The sequence below is a fragment of the Candoia aspera genome, chromosome 14 (assembly GCF_035149785.1).
Source record: "Candoia aspera isolate rCanAsp1 chromosome 14, rCanAsp1.hap2, whole genome shotgun sequence".
NCBI classification, from domain to species: domain Eukaryota; kingdom Metazoa; phylum Chordata; class Lepidosauria; order Squamata; family Boidae; genus Candoia; species Candoia aspera.
In genome coordinates, this window is record NC_086166.1 from 11,921,769 (window position 1) to 11,944,609 (window position 22,841).

General features: G+C 45.0%; 1 protein-coding gene across 1 annotated transcript in view; it reads right to left on the reverse strand.

The window, feature by feature from the left end:
• CFAP70 (cilia and flagella associated protein 70) overlaps nucleotides 1–22,841 on the reverse strand; it is a 33,396-nt gene that overhangs the window by 4,239 nt on the left and 6,316 nt on the right. The window contains exons 9-24 of the mRNA XM_063315091.1: nucleotides 21,802–21,901; nucleotides 21,064–21,207; nucleotides 19,792–19,944; nucleotides 19,075–19,155; nucleotides 18,333–18,424; nucleotides 17,698–17,758; nucleotides 15,215–15,406; nucleotides 14,835–14,966; nucleotides 13,219–13,344; nucleotides 11,932–12,065; nucleotides 10,043–10,158; nucleotides 7,703–7,888; nucleotides 5,101–5,253; nucleotides 4,308–4,429; nucleotides 1,851–2,003; nucleotides 872–1,033 (exon numbers count right to left, since the gene is read on the reverse strand). Of these exons, the coding sequence (XP_063171161.1) occupies nucleotides 872–1,033; nucleotides 1,851–2,003; nucleotides 4,308–4,429; nucleotides 5,101–5,253; nucleotides 7,703–7,888; nucleotides 10,043–10,158; nucleotides 11,932–12,065; nucleotides 13,219–13,344; nucleotides 14,835–14,966; nucleotides 15,215–15,406; nucleotides 17,698–17,758; nucleotides 18,333–18,424; nucleotides 19,075–19,155; nucleotides 19,792–19,944; nucleotides 21,064–21,207; nucleotides 21,802–21,901 (2,107 nt within the window). The remainder of the gene's footprint in view (nucleotides 1–871; nucleotides 1,034–1,850; nucleotides 2,004–4,307; nucleotides 4,430–5,100; nucleotides 5,254–7,702; nucleotides 7,889–10,042; nucleotides 10,159–11,931; nucleotides 12,066–13,218; nucleotides 13,345–14,834; nucleotides 14,967–15,214; nucleotides 15,407–17,697; nucleotides 17,759–18,332; nucleotides 18,425–19,074; nucleotides 19,156–19,791; nucleotides 19,945–21,063; nucleotides 21,208–21,801; nucleotides 21,902–22,841) is intronic.

Below are 22,841 nucleotides of genomic sequence, written 5' to 3' on the forward strand. Positions count from 1 at the left end.
GCACAACTCCACTGAAACAACTGAAGTCCTGAGGAGTTTCACTACACAAAATGTACAACACAGGAGATAAGGTCCAACTATTCCCTTTCAGACATCCAATTCCCTTTTGTTGCTCTGGGAAGCCTCCAGAGAGAGGTCTGCTATCACAGCCTCCCTCTATTATTAATAAATAATACAGATAGTCCTCAACTTACAACCACAATAGGGACCAGAAAATTCATCGTTAAGTGGTGCGGTCATTAAGTGAGGCATCATGTGACTGCACCCGATATTACATTTTTTTGCCATGGTTGTTGAGTGAATCGCCATGGTTGTTAAGTGAATCACATGGTTCCCCATTGATTTTGCTTGCCAGAAGCCAGCTGGGAAGGTTGCAAATGGTGATCATGTGACCCTGGGATGCTGCATGGTTGCCAAGTGCTCAAATTTTGATCACATGACCACAGGGACGCTGTGATGGTCCTAAGTGCAAGGACTGGTCGCAAGTCATTTTTCCCAGTGCCGCCATCACTTTGAATGGTTGCTAAACAAATGGCCATAAATCGAGGACTACCTGTAATTTATTAAATTGGTATGCTGCCCAACTCTCAATGATTCTGGGCGCTCACAACGCTCCAACCAAGAAATTACAATCAAATCAATAAAAGATAAAAGGTGGCAAGTGTGATGAAGCAAGGGGTCTCAGTCTTCCCCCTCAAAGGCCTAGATGAAGAACCAGGTCTTAATGGCTCTTCTAAACAAGACCAGAGTGGGGGCCATCTGGATCTCGGGGGGAAACCAAGATACTGCCTCTGCTCATCAAAGTTCTACGAGGCAATCATCTCAAGACCAGGAAACCACCAGGCTGTTTGTCCCATTTCTACCTCCTCACCTCTTTGCTTTCCAGATATATGGACCCCAATCGCAGATACACAGAATGCATATCCTTCGCATCCGCCACAAAGCTGATGGTGCGTTCGTAGCAGGACTTTGCTTCGCTGAAGTCCCCAGTCAGGTAGCAGAGGTGGCCTTTTTGTGCCCAAACCTCTGGATTCTGCAGAGGTAGCAGAGAAACAGAGGGGTGAAGCCTGACCTGTGGAGGCTTCAATGAATCAATATTTTTTCCTTAAAACCAAAGTGGGTGATGGAGATGGTGAGTGGGAAGTTCTGAAATGACTGGGGTTCTTAGCTGGGGAAGCTTACAGAGAACTCTCTTGGATAAAGATTCAGGACAGTTGGAGAATTGCAGTCCCCTAGCTCTGGAAGGGAAGATGGTCTAGGGTAGAGCTGGTCAACCTGCCACTGGGAGTTGGAACGTATCTGGGGAGACCAACACTAGCAGTAGTTTTCAGCTGGGATGGGGGAAGCCTAAACTCTTCATCGACAGCAATTCTGCTCAGGACAGCTACATTCTTGCTGCTGATGAGAGCAGAACCAGCTATCTCCAGTGAGTTGCTGGCAGGCAGCCTCCCAATCATTTCCCCAACAACTTTGCTCAAAACCAGGGTGTCCCTCAGCCACTAGAATCATTGGGGCTGACCTGGTTGGTAGAGAAAGTTCTGCAGATTGCTGCTTTTGTCACTGGGGGCCTCACCAGAACTAGAGTTCATTTCATCACGTGCATAAGTATTTATCATACCAAGGTGTGGGCAGTGATGTGAGCGTATATTCAAATACATGCATTGAGGGCACCTTTGGATGTAGAGTGGAAAAAAGTACCAGTGGTAGGGTTACTGGGTCATGAAACAAAAGAATGAGTGTATGGCATCCTTGAGCTGACGTGTTCTGTTTGGGGGCCTGAATATTACAGGAGAATCTTGGTTAACTGGAGATGGGCCAAGAGCCCCCAAGCGCTAATGAGAGATACGCACCAGGTAATCAATCTGCATGGCCATTTCCAGGCTCTCTTCTGTCCTGTGATATTTCTTCTTGAGCAAGTAGGTCTGGGCCAGCACCAAGTAATAATCACAGCTGGGGCCTCCTTGAGGGCAGATCAACTCATGCGCCAGGGCCCTGTGAACAAACTGGGAGGAGAGTACCAACATGGCTGTGGGACTGCTGTCCATTGGAATCCCAGACTTGCTAATCTTAGCCTTCTTTCCTGCTCCTGTGATTCTTTTTGGGACGGCCTCTCCCCCTATTTGGGAAGTTTCCAGAGTCCGGTTCTGCATGCCAGCTCTGAATCTGCCTCCAAAATTCAGAGCATAGGCACTAAGCTGGCTGGGAACGCATCTGCCTCCACCTACCGGCCTCTGGAATCAGTGTGTTCTGCCAACCAGGGAGGCATCAGCTAAGCTTTATCCAAGACCGACCCTGTCACTGTTTATCATAGCCTGATACGAACAACATGATCTAGTCCTTGACACAGTGAGCGTTCACATCCATGTCTTGTTTTTCCGGGAGAAAGGGCACGGATGAGCTTAAGAGTGATGGGACTGGTCAATTCTACTTTAACATGGTGCAGCTTAGGCTAACTAATTTTTCTCCTTCACAGTGGCTTATGAAACCTCCAACTATTAGGTTTGCACAATTTTCTAAGCTATAGCTGATTTTCAAATTGCAATGGCTTAGTTCGTACATTCTGCCAAGCCACAACCAACCCAACCCAACCCAACCCAACCCAACCACATTCTGGCTTAGTGCAATGTGTGAACTGGGCCATAGCCAACGACAGCGCAGGTGCAAAGCACAGCAGCAACTGGGCACGTCCCTTAAAAAGCCCTTAGATCAGTGTTTCTCATCCTCAACAACTTTGTGTGGACTTCAACTCCCAGAATGCTGGCTGGGGAATTCTGGGAGTTGAAGTCCACACATCTTAAAGTTGCCAAGGTCGAGAAACACCGCCTTGGATCATATAGGGGCCCTTTCAACACAGCAGGAAACAGACCAAACTCTGACCCAATGGGTGAAACCTTTGGGCTAATGAAGATGCCACTACCATCTAAAAAAGCACAGAACTGTAAAAGGAGCAGAGAAAAACTAAAGCGAAGAAAGAAGTCTGTGAGGATTTATAACCATGAGACTATTTTAAAGTATTTAATAGTGAAGTCAAAAACAAGGGAAAAACAAGGGAAGACACACAGCAATTATGTGGGCATACTGGGAGTTGGTTCTTTTAAAAAAAAACCCAACCTAGATTCTTTCTTCATTAGTTTCATACAGAGTCATAGAACAGCTTGAGAAACCCAAAGTTACTGCCTGTCCCTATGATGGCTTCACTTTGTCTCAACTCCAGATGGTGATCTGCTTCGAACAAAGACAGCAGAGAGATTCAGGACAATTAATCAATGCACTGGCAGCTTTTTCTGTCTGCACAGCAAATGTTTGGTTCTACCAAGTTTCATTACTATGGAAAGAGAGAAAATAAGGAAACACCACAGGTAGTCCTGACTTAACCACCATTCATCTAGTGACGGTTCAGACTTACGACGGTGCTGGAAAAGTGACTTACGACCAGTCCTCACACTTACAACCATCACAGGATCCCCAGAGTCACGTGATCACGATTTGTGCTCTTGGCAATTGGTTCACATTTATGACCATCACAGCATCTAGTAGTCATGTGGTCACCATTTTCGACCTTCCTGTCTGGCTTCTGGCAAGCAAAATCAATGAGGAACCACATGATTCACTTAACAACCATGTGGTTCACTTAACACCCAGTGATTCACTTAACAACCACTGCAAAAAATGTCATAAAATTGGGTCAGATTTGCTTAATGATTGCTTCACTTAGCAACCAAAATTCCAGTCCCAATTGTGGTTGTTAAGCGAGGACTACCTGTATGGTTAAGCTGAGAAAAAGGAAAAGGGCAATATTCCAGAAGTAATGGCAATCAGTGATGTGCTTTAGAAAGGATTCCAATCTACAGCCCAAAAATATTGAAAAAATCACATCTAGGTTCTGGGTATCCAAAATAGAGACTACATCAAGATACAAAAAAAGAAACGGAAAAAAAAAGGAATACACTGAAGTTCAGGTGAGTGAGTGGGGAGAAAGAAGTAAGTCCAATTTTAATAGAACTAAAAAATGTCATTTCTCTTTCCGTGTTGGCATCTGTCTGTGGAGTTCAAGGCAAGATGCAGTTTGATAATAAAAAAAAAATCCCCAATCACTACATCAGCCTCTCTTGATCATGCCCCAGCTTCCAAGACCTCACAAAACAAATACCTGTGACCTTAATCCTGCCCTCTCTGACTCTGTGGCTGAACCAGAAAAAGGGTTGGTTGGTTGTTACGTCAGTGGAAGTATGCACTCTTGCTAACGCCTAACTCCACACGCCTGAATTTTCATGGCCTCCTCCAGCCTTGCTTGACCCCACGCTCACCTGAAGGGCATTGACGTCCAAGAGGAAGCTTATTGTCTCCATGAAAATGGTGGGGGTGGGCGGGGTGAAAAGGGCCAGGTTCAGCTCTGTTTCATATACAGCTGCAACAGGTTTGGGCGCTTCTGAAATGAAACGGAGAGAGCAAGGAATTCAAGGGAAATGCCTAAATGCGGAAACAGAGGTTCAGCAGTTTTTCTCTGCTTTCTAGTGCTTTGTTAAGGAAATGGATTTTCTGTCCTGGAACCTTGTTTTGCGCCCTTGCATTGAGTTTGCAGCTGGACCTCAATATTTATCAGAGTCGCGCAGCAGTGTCAGCAGGACCTTTCACCAGCTAGTCCTCACTTAATGATCACAATAGGGACTGGAAAATTGGTTGTTAAGCGGTGCAGTTGTTAAGTGAGTCACCACGCAACTGGACCCAATTTAATGACCATTTTATAACGGCCATTAAGTGTATCGCTGCGATTGTTAAGTGAATCCAGCTTCCCCAATGGATGCTTTTTGCCACGACAGTTTGCGATGGTCATAAGTACGAGTACAGGTCGTAAAGCACCTTTTCCGAGGCCGTCGTAACTTTGGACCATCATTAAATGAATGGTCATTAAACAAGGACTACCTGTACTACTTTCATCAGAATGATGAAAGGAAATACAACATGTCTCCTTGCCCGGCAGATTCCCCCATCCATGCTACTGAGGTGAGATGGTGGAACAGTGGTGGAAACTGAAGGGAGATGAAAGGAGGGGCCCTCACAAAGGTGAGCTCTCTCTAGCTATCCCCGAAGGCCCCCTACCTCTCTGGGTGTTCAACCTCAATTTACTGGGTGTAACAGACAATCTCTTAACCACTTTAGTTACGACTTCCTCTTCTGGTACACGAAGGAGGGTGGCTGGCTCTTGGGACTCTGCTTGGATTTTCGCTGCGGTTTCTGGAGTCTCCTCTGCAGCTGAAAAGAAAGTCAACCCATGTGAGAACACACAACCAAGCCTGACTTGACCATCCTCCAACTGGATAGCAGACCTTTGTTCAGCAAGGAAGTCCCCATCCAGATTACATCCCACAACTTGTCTAACGCTGGCCAGGAGCTTAGTTAGCTTTCTGAGTTAATTTATCGGGTGCGCAGTCTGTTGGCAACAAGATCCCTGGGAACAATGTCTGCCTTCTGGTAAGATCCTCTTCTCTGACCACCACCATCAACCAATTCCTCTTTGTCTTCCAGACTACTTTACCCTGGGCCCACATGGTTCCCAGGGTCTGAGATGTCAGGGTGAGATAACAAGGAGGTTAGTTTCAAAACTACGTCCCCTGGTTCTATAACCTTACACTGTAAATGCCAAATTTAAACTGGGCTTAAGGCACCCTGTTTTTCAATGTAGGGATGTTGCTATGGAAACAGTGGCAAGACTGCAGCAGTCAAAACTGCCAGGTTAAGGTGAAAGGATAACATCTGGCTACTGTGGCAGCCATAGCTGAATTCTTCTGATGCTGTGGCCCAGAGATTTGGCAGCTGAGCATGAATTGAAACACCTGCAAGTCAGAGAAAGGTCTGGGTACTCTTTGGTCCTGCCTTGAAAAATCTAATTATTTTATTTTTATTTATTTAACATATTTTTATCACCACCCATCTCCCCCACATGGGGGACCCTGGGTGGTTCACAGTAAAAACAATTTAAAATTCAGTAACATTATAAATAATACCAATATTTCAACAAATATAAAATACAATAAAATCCAAATAAGGGCAGGTCAGTTCAGCCCATAAGGGATAAGGCTGGTCCTTGCAGGGTTAGGGAACTAACCAGCCCCAGGAATGGCTCTTCCTCTCCCCACTCCAAGCGTGGTGACAAAACCAGGTTTTCAGCTGTCTTCTGAAGTCCGGAAGAGAGGGGGCTAACCGCATTTCCCGAGGAAGGATGTTCCAAAGGGCGGGAGCTGCTGCAGAGAAGACCCACCTCCTGGACCCTGCCAGATGAAATTCCTTTACTGATGGGGTCCGTAGCATGCCCTCTCTGCATGACCGGGTGGGATGGATCAATGTTATGGGGACGAGACGGTCCCTCAGGTAACCCGGTCCCATGCCATGTAGGGCTTTAAAGGTGATGACCAACACCTTGAATTGGACCCGGAAGCAAACTGGCACCCAGTGCAGCTCGCGTAGCAATGGAGTAATATGTGCTGATCTTGAAGCACCTAAAATCATCTGTGCAGCTGCATTTTGGACCAGCTGTAGCTTCTGGATACTCTTCAAGGGTAGCCCCATGTTTACAGTACTCTATATGGGAGATGACCAGAGCATGAGTGACCCTTCGAAGGGCCTCTCGCTCCAGGAAGGGGCATAATTGGCGCACAACACGGAGTTGCACAAAGGCCCTCTTAGCCATGACTGCCACCTGTTCTTTGAGCAGGAGCCGTGAGTCCACGAGGACCCCCAAGTTTACACATCTACATTAAGGTTGTACAAAAGGTTTTGAATCTCAGCTGCCCCAAATCTGAAGCTCAAAGTTTCATGCACAAAGGGCCCCATCTTGAATGTGAAACAGCGATTTGACCATCAGCTATTTCAAGCTCAAAATGTTTCGCCTTCAGAACTGCTGTACTGCACTTGGAGTGGGATCTCTTGAAGTTGAAATGGCTCTAACCCAAAATGTTTTGCGTACCCCTGATTTGCATCTGTGGATATATCTAAAAATAATAAATACTATCTTCTGCTAGCAACGGAAATGGGGTAGTGGAACATGAGGACAGGCCAAAAAGAGAGGTTAACTTTAATTTAATTTCCTATCATGCCTTGATTATTTTTACAAATAACTCAAGTTGGCGAACATACCTAATACTCCTTCCTCCTCTTCTTTTTCCCACAACAGCAACCCTGTGAGTTGGGTTGGGCTGAGAGAGTGACTGGCCAAAGGTCACCCAGCCAGCTTTCATGCCTAAGGCGGGACTAGAATTCACGGTCTCCTGGTTTCTAGCTCGGAGCCTTAACCACTAGACCAAACTGGCTTTCAAATAACTCAAGGCAGGGAACATACCTAACACTCCTTCCTCCTCCTATTTTCCCCACAACAACCACCCTGAGAGGGGAGTTGGGCTGAGAGAGAGGGACTGGCCCAGGGTCACCCAGCCGGCTTTCATGCCCAAGGCGGGACTAGAACTCACTGCCTCCTGGTTTCTAACCTGTCGCCTTAACCACTAGACCTGGGTTTTCCCCTGTAAACACATGGTCATAATGGGTACCCACCTAGAGAACATTTGGAGAAGCAGCTCAAAACAAGCTCTTCCACAAACTTCCTCTGCCAGTGGTCCCTTTTCATATAATGCTTTCCCTGCTGCCCTGACCTTGAAGAACTTGGAAGAGTTTGTAGCTTGTTACCACTGATGGGCCATATTCAGCTTACCGCTCTCCACTGCACCAACCAGGGGCTGCGCCTGTGTGGCCGTGAAAGACATCCCCCTCTTTCCTAGCCCTTCTGCAACCTCAGGACCTGGTTTCTCTTTGGCCAGACGGGCCTTCTGGAGCTTGGTAGCCTCGCGGAAGGCCATCTCGACCCGAATGTAGTTTTCCTGGATATCATAGAAAAGCCCTAAAGGAAAGGTAGGAAAAAAAAACATCTCCCTTAGGAAATAATCACTGTGGGGTTGAAGCGGGGCTAGAAACATCGGGGTTATCAAGCTCTTTGGTGGCTGCATAAACCAGAAAAGATTCTATTTAATAGATTGATATGCTGCCTTTATTTTGTACAACTCAAAACAATGTACCTAATGTTTCTGCCTTCTATTTTCCACACGAGAACCTGATATGGTGGTTGGGCTGAGAGAAGGACTGGCCCGAAGTCATCCAACTGCGCTTCACGCTTAAGGGAGGCCTAGAACTCACAGTTTCCTGGTTTCTAGGCCAGCACCTTAACTACTATGCCAAACTGCCTCTCTCTTCTTTTCCAAGAAAAATTCCTATATAGACTCTCTTTAGGAAAATTTATTAAGAAAAAAGGGATGGGGTGACAGGAATAGTGGATTAGTTTGACAGTTGCTTTCTTAATCATTGTAAAATGGACTATTTTAAGATCTCTGGCATGGGTTACACTGATTGTTTCTGTTATTTTTGTATTAATTGTGTTGTTCTATGTTTTTTGGTTTTAATTTTCTGTTTGCTGCTCATAATCACTGTTCTGAGATGGGTGGCCATATATGTATATATTTTTAATCCATTCAATTGTGTCTGATCCTTGGAGACTGCCTGGACAAGTCCCTGCAGTTTTCTTGGCAAGGTTTTTCAGAAGGGGTTTGCCATTGCCTCCTTCCTAAGGCTGAGAGAGAGGGACTGGCCCCAGGTCACCCAGCTGGCTTTGTGCCCAAGGCGGGACTAGAATTCACAGTCTCCCGGTTTCTAGCCCAGTCCCTTAACCACTACACCAAACTGGCTCTCACTAAATTGCTATAAACAAATGAATAAATAAATCCATAGCATGGATTAGGGCAGAAATGTCCTTTTTTTTCCACTTGTCTAAATGCCTGGTGAACCGTCGAGTCTCTTCACTGATAACCGGGGAGTTTGCAGCAGGTTATTTATACACTGCCTCCTGAATGCTTCTCCCCCTGGGAACCAACCATTACCAACACTTCCACTAGCCATAAAGCAGGGGTGGGCACGCATTCTAGTGGCTAGAGGTGGCACTTTCTATTTTTACAGAAAAGAGCAGGGTCAGGTGCTGCTTTGGGTGCTACTGAGTGATTGGGAATACATCACATGCATGTGCAGAGACTGGATGTTCAGGTTTTGTCTACAATGGTGAGCTGAGGATGTTGTATGTTTTAAACCAAGACTTGTCCACTCCTGCCTTTAATGATAATGAGGGCCTCCGGCCCAGAAAGGAATAAGGCAAGGTTTCCCATCCTTTCTCACCCTCCTTTTCAGAATTTGAGGATTATGTCCAGCTTTTATATCCAAGGAAGTGGGGAGCGATAAACCAAATCTCCATCAATGTAGTAATTAATCCGAGAACAAATTTACCAAAGGCTTCTTCAGACCCTGTGAATCTATACAGGTCATCTTCGGTTAACGGCCATTCATTCAGTGACCATTTGAAGTTATGACGGCGCTTAATGGGTGGTACTTACGACTGGTCCTCAAAGTTACGGCTGTCCCAGCACCCCAGCGGTCATGGTGATTGCAATCCGGGTGCTTGGCAACCAGCAAGTGTCCCGTGGTCACGTGATCGCCATTTGCGACCTTCCTTGCCGGCTTCCCACAAGCAAAGTCAATGGGGAAGCCAGCAGGGAAGGTTTCAAGTCACTCCTGTAAGTCACTTCTGTTCTTGATGCTTTTTCTCCCAAGAAGCCTGGCTATGGAGTACAAGATCCCACACTCTGCAGCAGCCACTTACCCACCCACCAGCCTGCTTGACAGCCTCCTGGGACTTGCAACTTCCTGCTGGCTTCCCCATTGACTATGCTTGTTGGAAGCTGGCAGGAAGTTGCAAGGGGGTCATTTAACGACCTGCAATCCTCACTGAATGACAGCAACAGGACTGCCAGGATTGCATTGCTAAGCAATGCAGTCACGTGACATCACGCTTTATGACCACATCACTTAGCGATGGAAATTCTGGTCCCAATTACTGTCATTAAGCGAGGACTCCCTGTAGACTAAACAGGGAACTGCTCCCAGTGTGGATGGTGTCAACACCCTGACAATCAACATTTCCAAATCTTCCAAGTCAAATTAGCCAGTCTCATACCTAACATGGTCCAGGCCAGGACACTGGTTGGCTCCACGCACGTAGCATCCTCAAAAAAGACCTCAGCCTCTTCATAATTCTGCAGCATCACAGCCATGATCCCACACAGCAGCACGCTGGGCAGACAGCAAACAACAAGGCTAAGTAGAGCCACCTTGTAAGAACCATCCTCTGTAGCATAGCCTAGGCCTGTTCCTATCACAGTACATTGTTTAGAGCAGCCTTTCTCCACCTTCTGACCCTGGAGGAACCCTTGAAATATTTTTCAGGCCTCAGGGAACCCCTGCACATTCAGGCTCAAATATAGGCCAGAAGTTGCAAAATTACTATATTTGTTTCATATATGCATTAACAGTGTTCTTAAACTAAAGAATGAAACTTCCCTTTTTAATGTGAAGTTGCCTGAATTTGAAGTAATTTTAAAAATAAATCATGATCTCCCAGGGAACCCCTAGTGACCTCTCGTGGAACCCAAGGGTGCCAGAGAACCCTGGTTGAGAAACCCTGGTTTAGAGAGCACCCCAAAGCACATTTACTCAGAAGGAAACCCCAATCTGTTCTAAATCAGCTCTCATTCCCACTTCAGTATTTATACATACTGGGGAGTAAGCCTCGTCAGTGTCAGAGGTAAGAAGATAAGAAGAGTCCCGCTAGATCCAACTAATCTCAGTCAGCATCTCGCATCACACAAGGAACAACTGTTGTGCAGGCTCACAAGCACAACAGAAGAGGAAGTCTCTTCCACTGTTGCTCTCCAATCGCTGGTATTTAAAATACGCTTCCTGTGATCCAAAGGTAGCAGACACCCATCAAGACTAGCAGCATGCTTTGTACAAATGCATCTACTCCCTTGTCATCTAAGCTGAGGGCCAATACTACATTTAATGACATGGAATTCCATAGTTTACCTCCGACTAAACATGACCAAGATTGTAGGGCTAGCCTTTGAGGAGCCATGAGAATTTTTTAAAAAATTAAGCCAGACCCAGATTCAAATATTTGCGTGGCTAACCCCAATGAAATTAATGGTATTGAACTCATGAGTAGGCTGTCTCAAGTAACTTAATCTGAATCCAGCTCACAGGCTGGGTTCACTAGACAAAGTTAAAACACTGAGTTGATAATTTGTGATTTACACGTAGTGGAAACCCAACCACTCTTCCTACATTATGTAAACCTAGCCTTGTAAAGCTAGACTATATTTTTGTTTGAGATTGCATATTACATGAATATCGCAACTCTATTTTATTAGCTCAGGTTAAGGGTTTAGCATGCTATCCGAACTCAGTGAGTTTTCACCATCATGAGATCTGAAACATCAGATGATCTTATAACATTTTTAAGACATGCAGTATATGGTTTCTCATTGCCCCTGTTCAATCTAATTTTTGGAAATTGGTTGAGAAACAGTACTACAATTGGTGATCTCAAAAAGACTGAACCTTCTCTGAGATTCAAACAAAATTCCTCACAACTTCAGGAAGGGGACCTTGCAGGTGACGAAAAGTAGGCTAAATATTATGTGAAACTTTATGGTTTATAATGACTTAGCATGCTTTGGCTAATTCAAATAAGCCAGTTATGGTTTATTCAAAAACCTGTAGTAAAATACATCTTCGACACCGTCCAGATGTATGAGATGATGCATACTGTACTCCTAACCAATCTGGAGGGCACTAGGTTGAAAAGGGTGCATGACACATGCAGTAATTTACAAAACATTGTCTGCTGGATTGTACATACGTACATTACACTACATGTGTAGGACATACATACGTATCCTACACAACATTTATACATCTTTCCCCCCCACCCACATATTAGCATGATCCCTGCTGCTCCACAGTTAATGCCCAACCAGGACTCCAGAACTCTTGTCTAAATGGTACCTGGGCAGGTGATTGGCATCCAGCCCAACAGCCTCACGGAAGCATTCCTGGGCCTTGAGGTTGTTTTCAGTCAGCAGACAGAAAGTTCCATAATCCAACCAGCTCTGGATATCTTGGGGGTTTCGAGACAACCTCTGGAGACAGAAGCACCCTTACATAAGTTAGCATTCTGTTTGAAAGCTTTGAATGGAAAGATCTAGAGGTTAGAAACAGGATGTCAACTTCCTGATAGTTCATCAGCCCATTAATTAGTACAACTAAATGCTGATTAAAGATTAAAGTCAGTTTATCTCAGCCTTCTCATCTCTCTAGGACAGCATTCTTTCAGGAGTTCTTAAATAAGAGTCTATGAAGACACTTCATATCTGTAATAAGGAACTGGCAGAACCGCCAATGGTTCAGGAGCACTGGCATCCACAGCAAGCCACAGGAAGTACCAAAGGGGCAGAATTCTCATTGCAACAAAAATTTCATAACAGTGTAGCTTCTGTTCCCAGGGCAGAAAAAGGACAACTGTTATTCAAGATCACAAAGTGATCTTGCAGGTATCGTTCCACAGTTCAAGACCCTGATCTTGATGACTCAGAGGATGGGGAAGACTGGAAGGAGGAATCATGCTCAGAGAGAAAGGCAGACATATCCTTTGCTGGAGATTCGCCCGAGAACAGGGACTCAGGAATCCACCCACCCACAGAAGCCTCTGCTTTGCCCATTGAGGCAGCCTTGACTCTTTTCCAACTGCAAGAATCATAATCAGGGCTGGGGGTTGAATGCTTCTCCTGAGAAATGGGGCAGTGGGACACTGAATAGAAAAACTAAGTTGAATTAGACCTCTTCTTCTCCATATGCAAAATTTTCTATTCACGGGCAAGTGATCTGAAGGAAATGTGTGATTCCTTTGCCCCCAGTTCATTACATCCTCATCCTCATCATCCAGGAATCGCTTTTCCAGCCCAACAGCCAATCGCATGTGTTTTAGCACTTACTGCATCCAGGAAATAGCATTTGTTGGGTATCCTGAACCAAAGTATTTCTTGCAAACCATTTTGGGAGGGCTGAAACACTAAGACGCAGGACATGAATTAATTGTAATAAAGAAACAAATCCCTGCCACTCTAGGTGTGGAAGGCATGACATCCCCAACCTACTCTTTCCCCAGATTATGGCCATCAGTGAGATACTACAATAGAAATGACTACAGCATCCTAACGCTTCTAATTCTTAAAAATCAGAAAACTCTTTGTTCCCACAGTTGTTCTGCTTGGAAAGGAGGAGGGGTTCCCTTACCTCCTGATAGTAAGTTGATGCCAAAACATAGTCTCCGTTGATCTGGGCTTCTCGAGCAAACAGTTGGAGCTGCTCCAAAGTGGTATAAACAGGAGGAGGAGGACTTGGAGTCTGGAGGGACAGCACCTGGCCAGGGCAGGGAAATAATGAAAACTAGCCAACCGGTGACCCACTGGGTCATCGTTTCAGAGATACTTCCTTACCAGATTCCTCAGTGCCCTCAGCAATGGCAGAGCTTCTAATGTACCGGAAAAGTTCTTTAAAATTCAGGGAGGCGTTCAGAGATGGACCTGCCTTGAAAGTAGCCCCTGCTGACCTGTACAGCCTAGCCAAACATCAGGAGTTGACCACAGGAAGTGCTTTGTGACATTCTGCAGTATGTCATCAAATGTTGTGATAATTTTTATGTCACAAAACGTTTTATAAAATTAGCCAAACTTCTATTCCACGGGAGTCGTGGTTCCTGGATTTTGGATGCCTAGTAAGAGCAGGGATCAACTCAGCACTTGGAAGGCTTTTTGCAGTATGTATTCCAATATATATGGGAGCCATGAGAAAATGTGGGCTGGTCAGGCCCAGGGAGACCTGTGTTCACATGGAAGAGCCCAGCATGGGCTAGTACTGGTGTAGACCTTCTTCTCACATGTGCTAGAGAGGTGGAAGGATTCATTCCCATGGCTTTTCTAATTTCTAAGGTTTTTCTAATGTTGGCAACTTTTGGAGGAATAACATCAAGACTTGGAGGCAAAATATCGGGAGGAGTCTGGTAGCACCTTTTCTAACAGATTTTGTTCAAAGGCATCAGCTTTTGTGAGCTACAGTTCATCAGAAGTAGAGAGTGGCTAGGCTGAGGTAGGTTTGAAATTGGAATGACACAGGTGGGTGGGAAGGAAGGGAAGACAGGTTAGATAAACAGATGCAGGTTTCATGTGAGACAGATTACAAGGACAAATTAACAACCGTAATGTGTTAAAAACCCATTGTGTTTGTTGAGACCTTTTAAAATTGTTTTCTGATTTTTTTTTTTGTTATCATAGACCAGTGCTTCTCAACCTCAGCAATTTTAAGATATGTGGACTTCAACTCCCAGAAATCTGGAAGCTGAAGTCCACATACCTTAAAGTTGCTGAGGTTGAGAAGCACTGTTACAGACTAACATGGTTCTCCTCTTACAAAGGCTCACATGTGGATCTAGAGCATCAGGTTGGACACTTCCCTTAGGGATGTGCAAGACATTCTGGAACAGATGGTTCTGATGCTGAAAAGGGCTGCTCTGAGCTGGGTCCATTTCAAGGTTAGATCACTTCCAGGACAATCAGAATGGGTTAAGCCAGAGTCAGATTGTTCCATCATAAAACGTTTTGCAAATCCCTACTTACCATATGGGCAGACTTATATTCATTCCCTATATCCATGGAAGCTTAACAACATTATATAGACAAACACACTTCTTGAACTTTCGCCACCACCACGTGAGCCACAGATATCCATGTTGCAAACCAAAAGCTGGATTAGACCATCCTACCCACTGACTCTTGTCTTGGTTTGCCTGACATAGACAACCCAACAGCTTCAGCAGTAAAACAGGATGGCTCGCTCTTCCAAAATTCACCTACCTGATTCAAAGCAACATGCATCTGATCCACCAGGTAGACGTACAACTCATTTAGGAAAGCTTGGAGCTGGTCCAGAGTGTCAAAGGCCGTTGTCTTTAAGTACTTCTCCCGCACAATTTTCACAACAGCATGCTGTAAGGAAGAGAAAGACTCAATCACAAGGAGCCAAATCATTTGGAAGGGAGGGAGCAACAGACTTATGAGATTAACTCCAATTGCCTGCTGGGCTACTACAGATCTAGAGAAAGAAGACTTCTAAAATGCTAAAAGAAGAGTCAGATGTGGAGGAAATGTGACATTTCAACATGCCATTCAGCCCTCTCCAATAGAATGTCATTTTTTCAGAGAGAGACCCGCATCATGGCAAAACCTGTATATACCTTGAGTTGCTCCTTAAAGGCAAAATATTTCCCTGAGGTGTTGAGCTCATAGTTGAGTTGACATTTCTGGTCTTCCAGGGTCTGAGTATCAACGACTAACCCTTCAGCCACCTGCCTTCCAAATAGGTCATGGTACTCATCTAGGATAGATGCAGCGATGCTGGTGATCTGCATGTGGTAATCTTCTACAGCCTAAAAAAGTCAAGAAACCAGAAAAACCTTTGAGCGAACTTGTCAGAAATAAAGTGTGGCATACACCAGGTGATGCACTGTCCCCACGGCGGTTCTGCATGGGCTTGAACTCCCTCAGCCAGATAATCACAAGGACAGGATATGGATACAAGTTCAAAAGTGGAACTACCATCAGCCACCTCCTACACCTGGATGACATCAAGCTGTATGCTAAGAATGAACGAGACATCAACCTCCTGATCCACCTGACATGGATCTACAGTGAGGACACTGGGATGTCATTTGGACTGGAGAAGTGTGGCCGGATGGTAGTAGAGAGAGGGAAAGTAGTTAAGACTGATGGGGTGGAACTGCCAGCAGCCACATAGCAGACATACAGACCAGCTACAAGTACCTCGGTATCACACAGTCACATGGGAACCTTGATACAGAGGCAAGGAAGACAGCAACAACCAAGTACCATCAAAGGGTAAGACAGGTCCTGAAAAACCAGCGCGATGGGAAGAACAAGATCCATGCCATCAACATGTACACCCTGCCAATCATCAGATACCCTGCCAGTATAGTGAGCTGGCCAATGGAGGACATGGAGGCTGCCGATGTGAAGACCTGGACATTCCTCACAACGTATAGAGGTTTCCACCCCAAGTCCAACACCCAGAGAGTCAGTACACCAGCTGGAAAGAGGGTGGGTTGGGTCTGGTGATTGTCAAAACTGCTGTCCTGGATGAAACCCAGAGCATCCAGGAGTATGTAAGTAAGATGGCACCTAAAGATGAGCTGCTGAGAGAATGTCTGAGGCAGAAGAAGACATGGGAGGAAGATCAAGCAGAGAAAATGCCATGGCAAGACAAGACCCTGCATGGGATGGACCCTTGACAGGTAGCTGAGGTGGCTGACCTTGGGAAATCCTACCAGTGGTTGGAAAGGGCTGGACTAAAAGACAGCACTGAGGCACTGATCATAGCAGCACAAGAACAGGCACTAAGCACCAGATCCACAGAAGCAGCGGTCTACCACACTAGACAGGACCCGAGGTGCAGACTGTGCAGAGGTGCCTCGGAGACAGTCCAACACCTAATGGCGAGTGTAAGCTGCAGGCAGGAACAGCATACACTGAACAGCACAACCAAGTAGCTGGCATTGTGTACAGGAACATCTGCACAGTGTTATGGGCTAGACTCCCAAGTCCAGATGGGAGATTCCACAGAAGGTCGTGGAGAATGACAGGGCTATTTCCAGATCCAGACAGACAGGCAGGTACTGGCCAATCAACTGGACATTGCAGTAATAGACAAGCACCAGAAGACAGCAGTGGTGATAGATGTAGTGGTGCCAAGTGAGAGCAACATCAGGAAGAAGGAGTATGAGAAGCTGGAGAAGTACCAGGGCCTGAAGGAGGAACTGGAGAGGATGTGGCAAGTGAAGGCCAAAGTGGTCCCAGTGATGGTAGGAGGACTCAGGGCTGTTACTCCTAAGCTGGGAGAGTGACTCCAACAGATCCCAGGAACAACCTCAGAGCTCTCTGTCCAGAAGAGTGCAGGGCTAGGAACAGCTGAGATCCTGCACAGAACCCTCAAACTCTCAGGCCTCTGGTGCAGGAGCTGAGGTTGAGGAAGACACAGACCAGCCATAGGGGTGAGAACTTTTTTTTTTTAATGCATGCATATGCTGGGTGCCCAGGAGTTAGGAGCTACCATCTTTTCAAATCAAAGGAAGAACAACATAGCGTTTGAGACTCAGACTAGTACAGCAACAGAGATCTGAGGTCAGTTCAGCCATGAACTTCATTGGGTGCCTTGACCTAGCCTTTTGCAGTCTCACTTTCCTCACGAAGTTTACCTGTGTGAGAATAAAATCTGGGTGAGGAATTGGCATTCTCATTTTAAGTATTGATCAAAACAAGTGTAATTTCCATAGGAGAATGAAGATTCTCCTTAACATGATGTTAGTTAGGGCTTCCAGAAAATCTCAGCGGTGGTTGTTGTTGTTTTTAAATTAAGAAGTTTCTAGCCTCTAAGGTTTTAAAGAAATGCTTGGAAGCAGACATAGGAGGGCAAGGCCTACTGACATCCCAGCAGGTAGAACAGGGGATGGGGGTACTCTTCTTAGCTCTCCAAAAAGGAATACAAATAATTTATGCACAATAGGAAAGATCATGCATACCTGAGCAATCTCTTTAGCTTGCATAGTTGGGTGTCCTTGACACAAAACTAGACCAGAATGGCAAAGATTTTCCTTTAAAAAAAATGCAGTACACAGAGAGCTACTGAATAGGCTTTACTCCATACCTTCATGGCTCCCGCAGTCCTTCGAGGGAGTTGAGGGTGTGGAGGAATCATCTCTCTCACTCTGAATGTGTTGAAAGGAAGGAAGGAAGGAAGGAAGGAAGGGAGGGAGGGAGGGAGGGAGGAAGAAAGAAGGTGGATTGTTTTGATAATCTGACAATTTTGCAATCCCATTCACAATTTACTTTGAAGTCAGTTTTATTAAACTTAACAGAATCAGCTGCAGAATTAACACACAAAATATTGTGTCGGCAAGTTGTTTCAAGCTGGGATAATGTCTCCCCACAGAAATTTTTGTAGAGGGCTAACTCAGCTGGGTTGTAGGCTTTGTAGGAGCAAACTGGGTGCTGGAGCTCTCCAAGGTCCTGAAAATCCAGTTTGATGCAATGTACTATAGTATTGGGTGACCAACCATCCCCCTGTGTCCTTGGAATCCTGTGGGCTCATGATGAGATCAGAATTCAGTATGACATTCAACCTTGGCAATGACTGATCTGGCCCAACATATGGAATGAATGGGATGAGTAAGGATCATGCCTTCTACTGACAGAGAATGAGCAGCATTACCAAGGATGCACAAGAGCATCAAAAACAGACTTTGACCCAACCCTGCTTATCCATACTACTACTGCACTCACCGGCTGGCGAGTTCCTCTGGCAGACGCTTGGGCACCAAAGCTTTATCCAGCGTAAATTCTATCACAAGAAAACTCCCACTTTCTACATATTGCTGGAAAGAGAAAGTGGTTGATGTTTCTTCAGGAGTGTGGTCCAAATCCTAGAACAGGATTTCTCAACCAGGGTTCCATGGAACCCTAGGGTTCCGTGAGAGGTCACTAGGGGCTCCCTGGGAGAACGTGATTTATTTAAAAAATTATTTCAAATTTGGACCACTTCACATTAATAGGTATGTCTCATTCTTTATTTTCAGTTTAAGGACACTGTTCATGCATTTATACAGGCCTGCCCGCGAAACAAATATAATAATTTTGTAACTTCTGGCCTATATTTGAGCGCAAATGTGCACGGGTTCCCGAGGCCTGAAAAATATTTCAAGGGTTCCCCCGGGGTCAAAAGGATGAGAAAGGCTGTCCTACAATGTTTCCATAGCCACATTCCCTAAACTTTTAACCCAAACACATTAGATTTCAATTCTGGGACCTTAAATCTAAGCATCTGGAGAACACCCAGGTTAACGCAAAGTCATTGCTGCAAATCGTACTGGAAATAACCCAGTGACAAGAGAGAGAAAGAGAGAAATGCACTTTGAGGATATTCAGAAGCATATGCCCACAGTTTTCACGTGACTCAAGATCCAGACTTGAGAGTCCAGGTATTATCTACAGATCGACCCAACATCTTTTTAAACAATAAATTTACCTGTCCCTCTATGTTCTGGCATACAGATACAGCAGCTTCTACGGTGATCTCGGAAGTATCCTTTCTTATAATAGTGGATGGCTGAAGAGGAAGCAAAAAAAGGAAGTCTTGTCCCTGGAGGGCATTTCAGAAAGCTGTCTCTGTTTCACGTGTGGTGCCGCCTAATTTAAAGTTGGTGAGAGGCACGAGCGGATGGACTAAAGCTTTCAGCTAAAACCACCGGCTCGTCTTTTCCTATTCGCATTGGTTTTTTAAATCTGTGCGGTCTTAATGATTGGGTTCACCCTCACATTCTGTTTTTATATGAATCTTATTCTACAGTTTGTCCTGTTGCAAAACTCTAGGGCTGTATAATGCTTCGAAATCTATTCCAAGAAGATGCATGAGCGCAGCAACTGTCCGTAACTTCATAAAACAGCTGCTCCTTCTCCTGGGATGGCGTGGCTGGTACAAAGAACAGCACGCAGGTAATAAGTTGACACGCACGTGCACCCGCACACTATAAGGCCTCTTCACGGAATCAGATCCAACGCACTGCACTGCTCTATGCTAAAAGCTACGGTTGCAATACAACGACCAATAGTCAGGCACCTTCTCATTTGGAGAGTAACCTCCACAGACAAAGCCCTAACCCAGATTTAGGAGAAAAATATACTTTCCTTCTTCTAAATACAACAGGACTTTATCTCCTTGCACTTACTTTCTTGCCATCCTCACCCTTCTCAGCATGAATTCTTTGACTGGCTTGTCGTCTTTTACATTCTTCCCAAGGATGCTTTTGGTATGGGGGCTGTACATTCCTAGTGGCCCAAATTTATTAAGAGCGGCCTGATGGCCCACGTCACGAAAAAGACTGAAGAGGCACTTGGTCTGAAACAAAAGAGGCACGAAGTGAGAATAAGGTAACTCCATGGGCTTATCTAACAGGGCTAGTTTAGTTCCAGAAACTCTCTCATTGTGACCATGGAGGACAATCCCATGAAACTGGTTTGTTTTTTGCTTTCTTTAGAAGGGATGGGAAACTCAAGAGTTTTATGGCTGACGAAATGAAGGATATTTTTACACAAGGCATAGTTGAACTGTGGAACTCACTGCCCTAAGAAATATACTTATTGATTAGATTTGAACCTGCTACAATGAGGAGTGACTCCTGGCAGTTTACATCCATCCTTACCAGGGTTCTTAACCAGGGTTCCGTGGCACCCTTGGGTTCCGCAAGAGGTCACTAGGGGTTCCCTGGGAGATCACGATTTATTTAAAAAATTATTTCAAATTTGGGCAACTTCACATGAAAGAGGTACACTTCATTCTTTTTTTTTTTAGTTGAAGAACACTGTGAATGCATCTATACAGGGCTACCCATGAAACGAATAGAGTAATTTTGTAACTTCTTGCCTATATTTCAGCCTGAATGTGCAGGGGTTCCCTGAGGCCTGAAAAATATTTCAAGGGTTCCTCCAGGGTCAAAAAGTTGAGAAAGGATGCTCTAAGTGATAAAGGAAATGGTTGTTTCCTTCCATTTTAGACAAAAATGTCTGACAAGGACCTATCCTGTCTCCCTCAGTGTGGCCTATTGCACAGGTAAGGCCACTATCGAAACTATTACATTAGTTTTCAGTCTTCTGCTCACCTAACAGAATCTGGGACAGTGCCCAGAAGACTCAAGGAAAAAAAAATCAAATGATTAGAAGACACATCCAAGGATGAACTTGGCCCTTTGGTCTTACCTCTCGCTCACATCTGAGAAATTCTGCTCGCTCTGAACCCTCCAGACACATGGCGAGGGCATCGGCAGCTTTAATGCTAAGAATGTTTCATTTTAAATACAACATTGCTTATTAATAACGTTGTATTATTAATTGTATTACACATTCTTTGAAATTGCTCTCTGCTTTAAGCTCCCCGGAAGAAAGGTGGGACATAACCATTTTAAATAAAAGCTAAAGCAAAAGAATCCAGACCGATCAGCCAGGCAACCAGAGCGCTTACCTTTTCAAACACCTCACTGTCGTGGTATGGAAAAATGCGGAATGCTCCCCGGATCCGCTTCACCCCAGGATACAGCAAAGGCACCAAGCTGACAAAAGCCACGCCATGAAAGGAAATTGGGTCTTCATCTGCACCACCACCTCCCTGGAAAAGGACAGTTTAGATTATAATCTTCCCTGATAGTCACAACAGCTCAAAAGGAGTAGCCAGAATCTCTTCTGTAGTACTTGAAAAGTCATCTTTTTGTAGCACATATAAACACACATTTAATCACACCACACCTACTTTTACTGTTTAAACCAGTGTTTCTCAACCTCAGCAACTTTAAGGTGTGTGGACTTCAACTCCCAGAATTCCCCAGACAGCATTGCTGGCTGGGGAATTCTGGGAGTTGAAGTCCACACATTAAGTTGCTGAGGTTGAGAAACACCGATTAAAACAGTAGAGCAAGCCAGTTTGGGGTAGTGGTGAAGGTGCTGGCCTAGAAACCAGGAGACTGTTGGTTCTAGTCCTGCCTTAGGCATGAAAGCTGACTGGTGGCTTTGAGCCAGTCAATCTCTCGCAGCCCAACCCACCTCACAGGGTTGTTCTTGTGGGGAAAATAGAAGGAGGAACAAGTATTAAGTATGTTCACCGCCTTAAGCTAACCAAATTAAAAAGATACAAATTTTTAAAAAGGTGGGCTAAAAATATGATGATGATGATGATGATGATGATGATGATGAACTGGTACTTCACCTTCTCTCCTTTGCCACCTTTGGCTTTCATGGACGTGACCATTGGCACTCTCGTAATTTCCACGGGCCAACACCGACAGTCGGCAATCCGCTTTCGAAAGCTGTCACACAGGAACAGACCAAGAACAAACCACTTACAATTGTTTGGTAGCCTGAGGCTCAAAGGGGCACTGGGTATGTTTGTATCAATGTCACATGATCAGCAAAGGTAGGAATGTACAGTATGCAGATGGGCGTCTGATTGGATGTTCAGAACCAACAAAGGGGGGGCAAAGATTGCTAACCCACCCCTCAGGGTTGTGGTGGGGAAAACGGGAGGCAGGAGCATTGTATGTACCACCTTGGGTTGTACAAAATAAGGCAGGATATAATAACAACAACAACAACACAGATACTTGTAGATAACATTGGTTTGTTTCTTTAAGATCAAACTTGGTTGTCATCTCTAATGTCCAGGCCAGGCACATAAGACTGGTGCCTCAGAGATGCAGAGGGAGATCTAACATTAAGTTTCCATTTATTGTTGGTGCAACTGTCACCATGGTTCTAACTTTTTTTTTCTTGTAGACTGTATGGACTTGTTGCAAGTCAAGGGGGTATGAAGATAACAAGTAGCTTTCAGTCTTATCTAGCTGTGGAAAAAGGAGGTGGGAAGAGAATCCTTGTAAATGGTTGAATTTCTTGATGGAAAAGCAAGCAATAAATACAGGTAGTCCTTGACTTATGACTGTTCGTTTAATGATGGCCCAAAGTTACGACAGCCTCAGAATGGGTGCTTTACGGCCTGTAAAGCACTTTTGAGCATTGCAAAACATCACACGCCCCAACTGTCACATGATCGTATTTTGGGCACTTGGCAACCAGCTCGCATTTATGACCAGTTGCAGTGTCCCGCGGTCACTTGATTGTGTTTTGCACCATTTTTTGATGTTTTCCATTGGGGAAGCTGGGTTCACTTAACGATGCGGTGATTTGCTTAATGACTGCCATAAAAATGGCTGTAAAATTGGGTCTGGCCACATGGTGACTCAACGTATGACC